Source organism: Mesocricetus auratus, unplaced genomic scaffold (genome assembly GCF_017639785.1).
Source record: "Mesocricetus auratus isolate SY011 unplaced genomic scaffold, BCM_Maur_2.0 Super-Scaffold_6723, whole genome shotgun sequence".
Taxonomy (NCBI): domain Eukaryota; kingdom Metazoa; phylum Chordata; class Mammalia; order Rodentia; family Cricetidae; genus Mesocricetus; species Mesocricetus auratus.
The window spans coordinates 9,574,850-9,589,756 of record NW_024429183.1 but is presented as its reverse complement, the minus strand read 5'-3'; the positions used below and the strand labels follow the sequence as shown (position 1 = coordinate 9,589,756).

Here is a 14,907-nt window from a genome sequence, read left to right as displayed (position 1 = left end):
CTACTCTGGATGTACCCCATGCTGAGCAAACTCTCCTGCTACAGTGAGCATCTTCCCCACCTCCGGGGCAGTGAGCACTTTCTCATATGTACAGTGATGTGGCTGAGGCAGGGGGACTGCTGTGAGTTCCAGGTCAGCCTGAGCTACAGTGTGAGATCTTGTCTCAAAAAAAGCAAAAAGTAAAAGATAGAAGACAGACAAGTAAGGAGGGATGAGTAGAAGAGAAAGAAGACTCTACTGCGGTGAGGAGGGGCATTGGGTAGGGCTGTGTGTGAGTGGGCTAACTCTCCCAGAGAACTCTGGGAAGGCATTCAGAAGAGGTGATTTGGGAAGGTAATGGGGAAAAAGTCAAAAGTCAGAAACTGTGGTTTGAACATGAAAAGCACCCCACAGCTTATGCACCTTGGTTCCCAGCTAGCGAATAGGTTGTGAAACATTTGGGACTGAGCGCCTAGCTGGTGGAGGTGGTTTGCTGGGGACAGGTTTGTGACTGTTAGATGCTGGTCATACTTTCAGTGCCATTTCCCTGTGTCCTTGTCCAGCATCGTGTGAAACCTGCTGCTACATGCCCCTGTCATTACAAACAGGGCTGCTCCAGCTGGCATGCCTCCATGACCATGTGGGACTGTAGTCTCTGAAATAAAGAGCCTACATACATCTACCTTTCTTCAAGCTGCTTTGTTGGGAATTTTGTCTCAGGCACAAGAAATTGACTAATACCATTTGGGAGGCACCTGCTCTGGCCTGACCCTGTGTAAATCATAGCATAGAGGTCACTGTGGTGTGGCTTTTTCTTGGAAAGTGCAAGCAAATGCCTAATCACCCCAGATAGTGCACCAACATGGACCAGAGAAACAATTCCAGCCGAATTTAGCTTTGTGAACCGTATCAAATATTTTAGTTATGGGGCTACAACACTTCTCAAAGATCCAGGCGACAGGCTGAGGATTTAAATAAAGACAAAGACAGTGGCTCATTCTTACAAGGAGAATGGCCTTTATTGTAACAAGAGTGGAGTATTAAATACCAGTAGCAGGCTTGGTGGAAAACTACCAAGGTCAGGAGCCCACGTTCCCAGAGCCCTCCGGCAAAGGATGGGCAGACAACAGGAACTTGAATTTAGAATGGACAGAAAACAGGAACTTGCATTCAGGCTTTACTGGGAGGAGGGGACAAGAGGTATTTTGCTAGAAGCTCCTATTCACAAGCTGGTCAGCAGACCTCCATGGGGGAAGGGTGCAACAATGAACCAAGGAGTTTACTAAGGTTATTCACAGGAATATGGGTGAAGAATATAGATGACTCAAAGGCAAATTAATTGCACCCTTGGAAAGCCCACCACATTGCAGAGGACAAGTCGTGGAATCTGCATTCCTGGAGGTCCCTCCATGACTTTGAGGAAGCTGGGCTGGCAGAGTCTTCTCTCCTCAACAATTCTTGGTGCGGTTATAGCTTTGGAGCAAGCCCTGTGAATCTTGTAAGTTTCAGGAAATCCCTGAGACTTTTGAGTTTTGTTTACTTCCTGGTATTTTTTTAATGCTCTCCTTTTTAAATAATATATTTACTTATTGTGTATGTGTATACATACATGCCATGGTGCAGCTGTGGAGGCCAGACCATAACTGTGGGAGTCAGTTCTCTCCTATTAGGTGAGTCTTGGTGATGGAACTCAGGGCTTCAGGCTTGGTGGCAGGTACTTTTGTTTGTTTATTTTGTTTTTGTTTTTTGAGGCAGGGTTTCTCTATGTAGCTTTGTAGACCAGGCTGTCCTCGAACTCACAGAGATCCACCCGCCTCTGCCTTCCAAGTGCTGGGATTGAAGGTGTGGGCCACCACTGCCTGGCAGGTTCTTTAACTCGCCCAGCCACTCCTTCATTCCACTTCCTGAGTCTTACAAGGCCCCCTTTTAGGAGGAAGAATTTCAATTCAGAGACAATAGCTTCAGGGCAGTCACATTAGCAATTGATCAGTGAGTTGGAGCCTTTGGGAAACTCAGTGTACACCTTCTGTGGCTACAGCCCAGTTAGCTCAGAAACCACACACCTCCAAAGGATGAGAGCTTTAGGCCTTGCTCCTGGTGCTAAGGACTTATTTGCTTTCTGTGTCTGACTCACAGAAGCCTGCATCCATCGTGTCTCTAGTGACAGGATCCCACACATTGAGCCACAGGCTGTGAGTGACATCAACCTCAGTTAGGCAAAGAGGATGTGGAGTATGACATGGCCATGACTGTCACATTAGAGGCAGGAACCATCATGAAACAGTAGATCCCAGCACTGCTGCACATTGAAAACACCAGGTAACTTAAAAGATACACTAAGAACCAAGCTCTGTTTGGGTTTGGAATAGAATACCTGTCATTCAGATCTGTTGGGTGGGCTTTTTACCTTTATCCCATGGTATAGATGTTATCTACTTAGGATTATTTGCATCCAGAGTTCTCAGCATGAGCTCATCTGACTCCTCAAAAAGCCTTATTAAACTCAGACTACAGTGCCCCCATCTGGCCAGTTCTCCTACTGAAGGTCTATGCGGAGCCTGGGAACCTGCATTTCAAGAGGCCTCTAGAAGAGGAGATCGGCTGGTATTAGTTCTGAGATGTCAAAGTAGATGAGGAAGAGTAAAAGGCTGACAGCATCCACCAAGCCTTTGCAAAGAATGTGTCTACTGCTTTGGGAGGAACTAAGAAGGGGACGATCCTGCTGTGTTAACTTCTCCTTGGGAGGTACGAACAATCATCTACCCACCAAAATAGGGGCCAGCTGATGGATTCAAGTCTTGCTTGTAAGAACACTGATGACTGGTGACTCAGGAACACTACCGGAAAGCCCCCCTTACGATGGGTGATGGCTTCTGCACAGTTGTATGTGGTGGCAAGTATCTATCAACTTGACACAAGCTAAAGTTATCAGGGAGAGAAAATGCCTCCATAAGATAAGGCTGTAGGCAAGCCTGTAAGGCATTTTCCTAACTAGTGATTGATGTGGGAGGGCCCAGACCATTGTGGGTGGGGGCCACCCTTTGATAGGTGGTCTTGGGTGCTATAAAAAAGTAGACTGAGCAAACCATGGGGAGCAAGCTATTAAGGGGCTCCCTTGCATGGTCTCTTCATCAGCTCCTGCCTCCAGGTTCCCACTGTATTTGAGTTCCTGTCCTAACTGCTTTCAGTGATACTTTGGATGTGGAAGCATAAGCCAAATACACCCTTTCCTCCCCAACTTGCTCTTGGTCATGATGTTTTATCATGGCAATAGTCACCCAAACGATTGTGTAAATGGAGCCCGACCACCTCCAATTAGCCTTCCAACTTCCATATTCTCTACCACTCAACAAGACCATGTGCATCCAGCTAAGAATTACATGGCAATGGGGTGTGGGAGAGAGTGGCAGTTTAAAAAGTGATAACCCACATTCTTCCCTTTTTCCCTCTCTTCTGCCTTGACCATGTACCCCCTTAGCTTCTTACCATTGAAATTCTCAGCACCCACCTGTTACAATCCATGTCATGTTTAGGTCAACAACAGCTTTGCAACAACACAACAAGGGAAAAGAAAAACCGACTGATCTTTAGAGCATAGTGGGTGAGCCCACAGAATATTCTTGACTACTTTTAGTGGTGAGCCACAGAGAGCAGTCCCCAAGGTGGGGTTTGAAAATCATGTTCTTCCCAGAATGGAGGGAACTGAATTGTTGAGCAGGCAAAAGTCAGCGTCAATTGTGAAGTCCCAGTGTGACAGTTTATATTGTTATGTAAGAAAAGAAAGGATGGTGTGAGTATCCAGAGGCCTGGACTTTGTGATACAGCACACAGTGGACTTTGCAAACCTGTGCCTCTGTGCACTGATGAAAACATCAGCCTATGGTTCTTTGGAATAAATCTTCCCTCTCCATTTCCTCAATGCACTTTCTCAATGCACTCCCCAGCCTCTTCTGATCAGTCTTTTCCCAGACCACATTAACAGCCTGTGGTTTCCATAAGCTGTTTAAAAGTGAAAATGTTTTCAAGAACTAAACAGAATTCTATTTTTGAGGTGAACTCAGAAGTGGTTATGATGACAATAGAAACTTCCTTTCCTGTCTTCTCTTTCTGCTTTGCTTTTAAATGGTATTGGGATTGGACCCAAGGCTGCCAGCATGCTTGACCTTGAACTCACTCTGTATCCCAGATGGGCCTTGAACTTGAAATCTCTTTGTCTGTATTCTCAAGTAGCTGGGATGAATGGACTGTGCCCCAGAGTCTAGTTTGACTTTCACTGTCTTTAGGAAACTTCTTCAGAAAGTCTTTCTAGAGTTCAGTTGAAGAATGAGTTAGTGTGAGCAGAAGTCTTAAACAGGAACAATCTCAAAAATCATTCATTTTAAAATTGATTGATTGTTTAATTATGGTATGTCTATGTCCATGTATGCCCACATATGTATGCAGATGCAAAGGTGAGAAGACAGTATCCTCAATCAATCTCCACTTATTCCTTTGAGGCAATAGCTCTCATTGAATCTATGGCTGTTTTCTTGGATAAGGCAAAAGCCAGTAACCTTCAGTAATCCCTGTGCCTCCACTCCTTGTTGAGCTGGGATTATAGGAATGCCTTCAACACCTGGCTTCTTATGTGGGTGCTGGGATCCTAACTCCAGCCCTCATGGTGACTCTTAACTGCTGAGCCATCTCTCCACCTCCTAAGTTCCCATTTTTAGAACAGTGAAGCTGGCACAGAAGATTAGCTTGCCCATAGCCACATGACACATTTAAGAACATATAACATGGTGGGGTCCTTTTCTCTGTCTAGTCTCCTTCAGTGTTCATGCAACCTTCCTTCATGCACATCTTTGTTCTCTGCATATGTACAAAAGCACAGGGCACCATAGGGTCTTAGATCACAACTCTACCTGGAATTGATATTCTACCCTTATAACGATATTTGATGCTATATATGGAAAATAATATATTTATTTACCAGAGAGAGAGAGAGAGAGAAAGAGAGAGAGAGAGAGAGAGAGAGAGAGAGAGAGAGAGAGAGAGAGAGAGAGAGAGAGTCGCACAGACCAGGAGTTAGAAGCGTGGCTGGCTTCTAGGAGAAAAAGGAGGAGTTCCTTCTTCTTTCACTTCCTTTTATATCTACCTGTGTCAGTTTACATGTCTCTGCCCTCATGGGCGGATAGCTTTGTGGGGTTCACTCCTACATACCCTGGTGGTTTCTAGATGTGTCGTTGGACTTTTAATACTGCATTGACTCTTTCCCTCATTAAAATGCAAAACCCAAGGTAGAGGAACCATGTGAAACTCTTTCAACTTTGTAATTCCAGGACCGACCTCTCAGCAGAGTCAGCAGGCAGGCATTACAGACGTATCTACAGGATTGAATGAGTTAAGGAAGTGGGAGGCTGAGATATAAAGGATGGTGAGGAACAATCCAGAAGAAGTGACAGGGAAGAAGGTTCTAAGCAGTAGTGACTGTATGTCCAAAGGTCCTGTGGTGAAGACAATGTGACCCTTTGGAAGAAGCAGGTGTTTTTCCCTGGGAGCAAAGCCAGACTTCTAACATAGAGTGAGAAACAAGTCTGGGGAGGTGGATGACTCCTGCACTCTATAGAGTTCCTTGTGAGCCATCCTCTTACCTTTTTTTTAAGTCTCTGATTCTGATCTCAAATCTCAGCTCTCTGTTAAAACCATGTCTTCAGTGCTCATCGAGTGACTTTCCAGAATTGCTATGGACTTCTTCCCATCTCCAAAACTAAAACCAAAGATTGTTGCTTATTCGTACTCAGTATGGACCATGCAGAGGCCAATCCTACTGCTCTTCTAACCATTTGTTTAGTACACCTGGCTTTTCTACTTGTGTTGCATTTGTGTTACTCAAGTGTGGGGACCTGAAACATTTCCTCATGGTTGCCCCCAAATTTCTGGCTCTTTATGTTTTTGGGTATGGTGGAAAACCCCAGCAACCTCGTGATAAAAGACTAAAAACCTGTTCATGCCTATACCCTGAGACCCAGCTCTCCAGACCAAACCAGTAAAATCTTTGAGATTGAGAACTACAGTATCTCCAAGACTCTGAACTAGGTGTGTCTAATAGGTGCCCCACAGGCTGCATGCATCTGAGGAAAACTCTGAATGCAGCCAAACACATGTGTAAGTTGGGATTAGGGTTAGGGTTGTGGTTAGGGTTATAGTTAGACAGCATCATACTGTGATGCCAACAGACTGAACTGCTAAAAAGTTAGGTCCTGGGTCAGCAGCCTGCATGACCATCTGGACAGATGGAAAAACTAACAGCAGCATGGGTGACTATAGAGTCCGGTCACACAGCTTTATCATTCACAGGCCCCAAAGCTTTGGGCCAGTTCCAGACCCTCTCTGAACATCCATTTTGAGACTTAAATGGGAAACAAAAATTATTTTTAGAGTGATTTAAGGATTCAACAAAGCCTTTTGTGGCTGGCTGGTGGATGGACAAAAGGGAGCCCAGCTGCTATCACTGATGCATTGTTAGCCATAAGAAGGGCAGGAGAGCTTGAAGCAGGATACTGTGTCCCTAAGAGGGAAGGAGAGTCAATTAAAATAGGCATGTGCATATCTCCATTTACTGCTGCTGTCAGGAGCATGGATTGTTTTGTTCATTTTATGCCATGGGTCTGCAGGTAGATTGCAAAAATCCTTTTTATTGAGAAGTCATTCCATCTCCCACAAATGTTTAAGTCCCTGCAGTTCCTTGACTGACTGGAGAAGGGAAGAAAGAATGAGCTGCTGATTTTGCATTACACTGGGAGTGAGAGAAAGCAGATTTCCTGTAACTGTGAGAAAGAATGCTTAAACACAGAACACAGAATGGTATTTACCTTAAAAAATTAGTTGAGATTTCATAGGGTCTTTCATCATCTCAGTGAGAAGGTGAGATGCTAAAAGGCTATAAATAGTTGAATATGTGTTTTCTAGCCATTGTTACTTACATAATATATATTATACTGTTATACATCATACTTACACAGTATACAGACATTATTAAAAGAATCCTAGTTATCTATTGATAATTAAGTGTTCTTTTTAAGTTTTTAAGATTGATCTAAAGTCTGTCTATCTATCTATGCATGTGTATGAGAGTGCCCAAAGAGGTAAGAAGAGGAAATCAGTACACACTCTTAGCTGCTGAACCATCTCTCCAGCTCCTAAATGTTCTATATTATGTATTAATTATATGTGTATGTGTCTATGTATATAACACTGTATACGTGTACTTGATATCAATGTATAATTACACATTATTCTAATTCTATACTGTCATACAATATATATTATATGCATATATTACTCCTTATATAATACTCATGTTACGTGATAGAATTTAGAGCCATACCTGTATGCTGATTTCCGTCAACAGCAGATCTCATGTGCAGCCACAGTCCACTAATGAATGTTGTAATGTTTCTGCCACAGCATCACAGTGGGAGCATATGGTACAGGAAAGCTACTCACAACGTATCAGCCATGAGGCAAAAGAGAAAGATTAAAGTCCAGAGTCCCCTTCAAAGGCCACCACCACTGACAATGACATGAAAACACCCAGTAAGCTCCACATTCAAAGTGTTACCTCAACTATTCTGCAGACTGGGAAATAAGTCTTAACCACGTGCATGCGCGCGAGCACACACACACACACCTTTGGCAGATCCTTAAATTCAAATTAAAGCAGGATTTTTACAGAAGTAGCAATCAAACTAGTGGGAGATCCTTGCAGAAGGTCCCTAATCCAAGACAGTGGGCATCCTCAAAGGAGGGGGAAATTGATACACAAGAAACTGGCAGAGAGAGAAAACAATGTGAAGAGACAGAGGCAGTGGGTAGCCATCTGCGGGCCAAAGAAAGTGGCCTGGAGCAAAAATCTCCCTCATAACCTACAGGAGGAATGAACGCCTAGATTGGGGAGCAGTTCTAAACTTCAAGAAAAGTTTTTAATTGTAGAAGTTATCCAGTGTGTCTTGTCACTGTTGTGGCATCCCTCACAAACTGATTTAAAGAGAAGTCCACTTTCATGGTGGTCATGAGTTGTGTTTTGGGTCAGATGAATTTGATATGTTGTTTGGAGGAATCCACAAGATAGAGGCAAATGTCAATATCATTGAACTAAACAATGGGGATTTGGGAAATAGTTGAATGAATAAATGTCACATTTGCCTGAAGACAGAAGGAATAAGGGGCTACAAGGATGTTAAAGTTAATTCTGACCTCTTCCATCACTGCCAGGGTCTGCTCAAGCCATACTACATCAAAGATGTAACTGAGGCTGATATGAGGTCAGTGAATTTAAAGGAGTTGTTGCACTGGCTGATGATATTAATGTTCATTTGGAACAAAACATTAATTAAATACCAAAACTATACTTAGCATAGAGAGCTGTGCCCAGTGTAGTCTTAGGCTTATGTACATACGCTGAAATGTTGACCCCCCAGTGAATATGCCATGCCTATTTTAGGCAGCAAGTTAAAATAGCTTAGCTTAAAATGTCAAAATAAATTGACAGAGTAGAATAATAGACAATAGAAGCAACTGGAGTCAGCAAGCCTGGGTTTGAGTCCCAGCTATGTCTCTGAAAAGCTGAGAGGCCTGGACCTTCCTGTGGTCCTTTACCTCATCTATGAGACGGTGAGAAGACATGGAGTGATCTTCCAGCTCTGACATTCAATGAATCTCTCCATCTTGTTTTTAATTGGGATTGGTGATAAGATAACATTTCCATAAATTGACCTGCCACCTTGAATTATCCACCAACAGGAAGACATGAAAATAAGATGATAAACAGAAATGACTGTGACCAATGACCAGTAGGAAATCTCCCTCCTTAAAATGGTATATGGAATGCTCGTGAGTGGTAACAGTTTCTTTTAATGCATCTTAATTACCAGCAAATTAGGTTTTACTGGAAAGTTTTGAAATGCACATGCTCACATAATTTTGTTCGATGTCTTAAGTGTTGACCATATTGGTAGAGAAGATACAAATCACCCCTCTCTTAACTGCATTTGTAATTCCCCCCTTGACCATTTTACCATTTAAATCACATGTTGACCTTTTCTTTATTTGACTGGACATCTTTAGCCCTGGGTATAATAAGCTCCCAAGGGGGAGAGATGATTAAGATTAATTGAGTATCTAGTCCGAATCACATTTTGTCCCAGGTTCTCAGTCTGGTATAATACTTCATTTAGCCTTTCTCTGTGGGACACTGTCAGTCAGCCATGCATACCTGCTCCTTGCAACATGCTGAAGCTTGCTGGATGAGGGCGTTATTCTAGCCACAGAGCACTCTTGACTCCTGAGGACACACCAGAACTGTCAAGAGATACTCATACAGAAGCAATCCTCCACTAGTACTAGATGGAAATTAGTTGGACAGGCTCGTGATCATGGAGGTGTCAGAGAGGCAGAGCTCTGGATGTCCATGGTAGATATTAATTTGATAACATGTGAGCAATCAGCTCTTTCTTTTGGGGGGGTTGTTCCCTGAAGTCTCGCGCGTTGATAAACTGAACCATTGAGCTAAATCATCTGGGTTCTCTTTTGGTCTTTCTGTGTGTCAGGGGTGTGCATGTTCATGCTTATATGTGTATGTAGGTACGTAGGTGCATGTGTACATGTGTCCTTTGCAGGGATTCCTGAGGACAACCTCATATGTTGTTCCAGTTTGCCAGCCATATTTCTTTTGAGAAAGGGTCTCTCACTGGTCTAAAACATGTTCAGCTGGACAACTCGGATGGCTGTCCATCCAGACCTAGGAACCCTCCTGTTTCCAACTCCCCAGCACTGAGGTTACAAGCATGCTCCAGCATTTCGCTTTTCTTTCTTTTCTTCTCTTTTTTCTTCTCTGAAGGTGAATTTTTTTAAAGGATGCTCACTCCCCTTTGGGGTAGTAGTCCTGTTAGTATCTAAGATTATCTTACAAACAACAAAACATTTGTATTCAAGTGTTTGTTCCGAATTTGTTTCTGAGCATCAAAATAAGACATCCTCCAAGATCCCTGTGGAGTGGATAGCATTACTGCTGAGATGTAGCTCAGCATGGTTAAATAGTAGTTAAGTTTAGTGCTGGGGTTATCTGGCTCCTATTGGTTTTACCCACACACAAGTGGTTGCCAGCCAAAGCAAGTTTTGTCCTTCAGGAGGCAATGCTGGAATGCCTGAACACGTTTGACTGTGGAGTTGGAGATGTTCATTACCTCAAGACGGTAGAGGCCAAGGATGCTGATAAATACCTACAGTTTTATCTGAAAAACATGAATTCAAACTCAAAAATGCCAACTATGTCAAAGATGCAAAACTCGGCCTTCCTCTCAGCAATACTGGCTATTAGTTAAGATTTAAGTGTCTGCAAGTGTCATATTTTGTGCTATGTTCTTGACCCATGTTATACACCATCTCTCTGAGAATGGTGGTGTTTACGTGTTTTCTGTGTGTTGTTTCCAGGGTCAAGCTGTGGCTCAGCTATGTTCTACTGTCCCCAATGTGACCATCTTTGGAACAGCTTCTACTTTCAAGCATGAAGCCATCAAAGATTCTGTGACCCACCTCTTTGACAGAAATGCAGACTATGTGCAAGAAGTAAAAAGGTAAGGGGGCAGCTCTGCAGCTCACCAGGCTGGCCCCTGCTCTTTGCTTGAAGATCATTAGTGTTCATTTAGAAGATGGCTAACTGTGGGGCTAGGAAGAGAGTGACTAGGATCGTTTACCGCTCTTGCAGAAGACTGCCATTCAGTTTCCATCACCTCCTAGAAACTCACAAACGGTCTGTAACTCTAATTGAGGGATCCAAAGCACTCTTCCTTCTTCTTTGGGTGCTGCACTCACATGTTACACATCATACATTCAGAAAAAAACACTCATACACCTGAAATAAAAGTAAATCTTTAAAAGATGACTGACAATGACGATAATAAACATATATTGGAGGCGCAGTACTAGCTCTAAGGTTGATGCTTCATGTGTGTGTTAGCACATCAAATACTCTCAACCTCCCCAGGGAAGAAGGCAGTCCTAAAACTTGCAAAATTAGTATGTTAATGTTATGCTAACTACCACCACACTGTCTTGACACATGCAAGTCTATTCTCACAAAAAGCTCATAGTAAAGGGATTCTGGTACCCAGGCTCTTTATATTTTTCTTCCATCATCATCCCAAGCCTTCTTTTCCTTTGGTTCTAGCTAGAAGATGGGAAAATAGTAACAGACCATGCATGGGAGCTTTTTATTGGTCAGTTCTGGGAAGACTATATATATGCTGCCCAAATTTGATGCTACTGTTTGGGTCCCTAGTCATGCTTCACTGAGAACAGACTGAAAACTATCACCTAGTTATACAAGCAGGCAGACCCTGCCTTCATGGAATGGTTAACATCAGAGCCACAGTTCATACTAAGCTCTCTGTCTTGTGAACCTGTGCTTTCTTTCACTGTAGAGAAGGTGATTTTCTGAAGAGTAGCGCATGAGCCATAATTACCTGTAGGAAGAAGAGAGTCTGGAAGAAGACGTCTTAGAGATAGAGGTAGCTGTCTGTATACTGAGCAAGTGAGTTCAAAGGTGCAAGGGTCAGGAAAATAGCAATAAAACTCCAACAGGGTATAAGTTCAGGGATTTCTGACTACAAAATCTAATTACAGTTTACCTGTGATCCCGAAGCTATTGATCATGGTCATGTATGTCCACACAAGGAATTGCCTGGAGAGGCCAGGTGCTAGCACAGCTATAGATGGTGTGTGTGTGTGTGTGTGTGCGTGCATGCGTGCGTGCGTGCGTGCGTGTGTGTGTGTGTGTGTGTGTGTGTGTGTGTGTGTGTGTTTCACTTGGCTGCTGCCCAGGGTGAACTCAGTCTCAGCATTTTCAACTAAGAACTGCAGGAGGAACCAGTGGTGGCCAAGAGCTGTTATTTTTCTCTTTTCATAGTCTAACACTAAATTATAAAGCCCAAATGTAATTAGTCACCCAGCCAGAGCCATGATAAGGGAACATTTTTTTCCAAGTCACAAATTAAGATAAAAAGGAACAAAGCTGGCTGTTCAAACAGAAATTTGGACAAGACTGGGATTTTATTAAGTGGGGCATTTTTTAGGAAGGAAGTTTTTCTGATGGACGAATTCTTAAAATTTGTCAAGCTGGAGCCCATTCATTAAAGTGCTTGCTATGCAATTGTAAGGTCCTGAATTCAATCCTCTAAACCCAGTAAAAGAGCCAGGACAGTAGCACATACATGCAATTCCAACACCAGGGAGGCAGAAACATGAGAATCCCTGGGGCTTCATGGCCAGCCAGTCTAGGCAAATATATCTCAAGGCTTAATGAGAGACCCAGTCTCAAAAGCTAAGATAAAGTTAGACATGGTGGTGCACACCTTTAAGAACTTGGGAGGCAGGGACTGGTTCTGTGAGTTCAAGGTTAGCCTGGTGTACATAGTGAGTTCCAGTCTAGCCATGGCTACAATAGAAAGACCCTGTCTAAAACTTAAGGTGTAGAGTGATTGAAGAAGATATTCAGTGTCAACCTCTGGCTTCTACACACACACACACACACACACACACACACACACACACACACACACACACACATACACACACACATACACACACACACGTTATATATAATGTAAGGATGTCCCAATATTTCCAATAGGAAATAAAAGGGGGACTTTTATCTAAAGCTAAATATTAGAAGTCCACCCCATTTCTCAGAGGTACAAACATTATAGGTAATTTTAAAGACTTCTATTTGCCCAGTTCACCTACTTTTAACTTGAGTTTCTCAGGCTGTGAAATATGAACTATAGTTGTTCCTTCAATAATCTTTTCTTTAACCTCCTTAACTGATACTTTTGCATTCATCTACCTACATTGGGGGTCTGAGACAGGATTGGATCTGTGTCAAAGAGGAAGGGCCAGCAACAACCAATCAGAAAAAACTCTGTACTTAGGAGTTTGGAGAGGCGACAGGAAAGGGAAAAAAGCAAATGGAAACTCATAGCCAGGGGGCTCCTGCCTGGCCCACTTCCCACACAGCTGCTCCATCTCATCAACCCCACCTGCCCCTAGCCCCACTCAGAGCCAGCATCAGTGATTTCTAGTATCAGCAAAGTGGAAGGCAGGGGCGTCTTGGACCCATCTCATAACCACCTGCCTTTAGAGGTGGCTTCCAACAGCTCATGTTAAGTAGAAACTCTGGGTATGGGAAATGGCTAGGGAACTGTGACTGTGAATAGAGCCTCTGCCCAGAAATCCTATCCGCAGGAAATAGGTCCGGAGCAAGCTCAAAGCCAAAGGCACAAAGCTACTGAGCCGAGCTCTGCTGCTGCGTGTGTCGAGAGTGACTTCTAATAGGCCCGTCTGTAACAGCAGCAATCAGATTCAGCCTCCACTGTCAAGAGAAGGCAAACAGTGCAGGGATTTTGCTACACCACATGAGTATGTTATGCAGCCCCTAAAAACGACAATTATGAAGGCTGTGTCACAAAAAGAAAAAGATGCCTGTGGTAAAATTTAAGGGAAGAAAAGAGAATGCCAAGTTTCATCAATACTGTGATCACAACTTGATTCAGATTCTCTGTGCATGGACTATCAAATGAAAGGGACAACACTCGGTCACACACATGTAGTAAAGCACTCTGCAGAGTCCCTTTTTTGGTATTTTCTGTATAGACATGGTTATAATAATCTATGTACAGTGAACTACAAAAATACAATAAAATAAAATTTCCTGCAATAAAAACTCATACAGACCTGCCAATTGGAGGGCCTCTTTGGAATTCATGCTAAGCCAGGAAAGAAATTAGAGGGGAAAAAAACATTTATTTTGTAATGCATGTGTTGTGTGTGTCTGTGTGTCCAGGTGTGATCACACGCGTGTGCACATGTGTATAGTGGTCAGGGGATAGTCTTCACAAATATTGATACCCATCTTCGAGGCTGGGTCTATATTGGTCTGGAGCTCACCATGGCTATACTGGCTAGTCAGTGAGTCCCGGGCATCCTCCTGGCTCTGCCTCTCAAATACTGGGATTACCAGCTTGCTCACCACACCCAGCATTTTTATTTGGATTCTAGGGAGCCTAACCCAGCTCCCTGTGCTTGTGAGGAATGAACTTTAACAATTGAGCCATCTCCAGAGCCTGATGAAAAACAGCAACAACGACTCTGATGTAGACTTTGTCTTTGCATTGGTTTCCGTATCTATGTGTAAAAGGAGATGACAGTGAGTGGAAATGAAATGGACCAAACAGTTAGAAAACTTGAGTGCTGTGCATGTGACTCAAAAGCCTTCAGAAATTGAGAGAGAGAGAGAGAGAGAGAGAGAGAGAGAGAGAGAGAGAGAGAGAGAGAGAGAGAGAGAGAGAGAGAGAGAGAGAGGGAGAGGGAGAGGGAGAGGGAGAGGGAGAGAGAGAGAGAGGAAAATTGCATAGAGAAGGGCAACAGTTAGCCTCATGGCCCCTGGAAGGGTGCAAAGCATTTCAGCAGGAGTGGAGGGAATGTGGGCACAAGCCTCAGGGGAGCCGGGACAGGGCAGGGCAGGTTAGAAGACCGTGCTCAGTCAGCCTCTGCTCACTTAGACGACCACTTCACAAGCATCTTGTACAAATGCCCTCCCCTTCACAGATGAGAAGGCCAAAGCTTAAGTCCAAATTTACCCTCCCGATGTGTGTGCTCAGTTTTCCCCAACTCTTTATGGTTTGCAAAACAACCCGAGGAAACATTTGAGCTGTAAGAATGCATCCATCACCTTGAGTAATTTCACTGGTTGGACTTTGGTTTCACTGGTGTGGACCGCTGCAAATCATTGAACTATGCACTGCACATTTTAAATCTGTCCTATTTATTGCCATCACCTATAGCTCAATAAGGCTGCCTTCAAAATCAAACAGTTGGTACACAATATTGTTT

The 14,907-nt window shown here is 43.4% G+C and overlaps 1 protein-coding gene across 2 annotated transcripts in view; it reads left to right on the top strand.

Annotated features, from left to right (window-relative positions):
• The window catches only part of Vat1l (vesicle amine transport 1 like), a 176,353-nt gene that overhangs the window by 58,939 nt on the left and 102,507 nt on the right, over positions 1–14,907 (top strand). For both annotated transcript variants that reach the window (XM_005073060.3, XM_040736498.1), the window contains exon 4: positions 10,453–10,595. In XM_005073060.3, the coding sequence (XP_005073117.1) occupies positions 10,453–10,595 (143 nt within the window). The remainder of the gene's footprint in view (positions 1–10,452; positions 10,596–14,907) is intronic.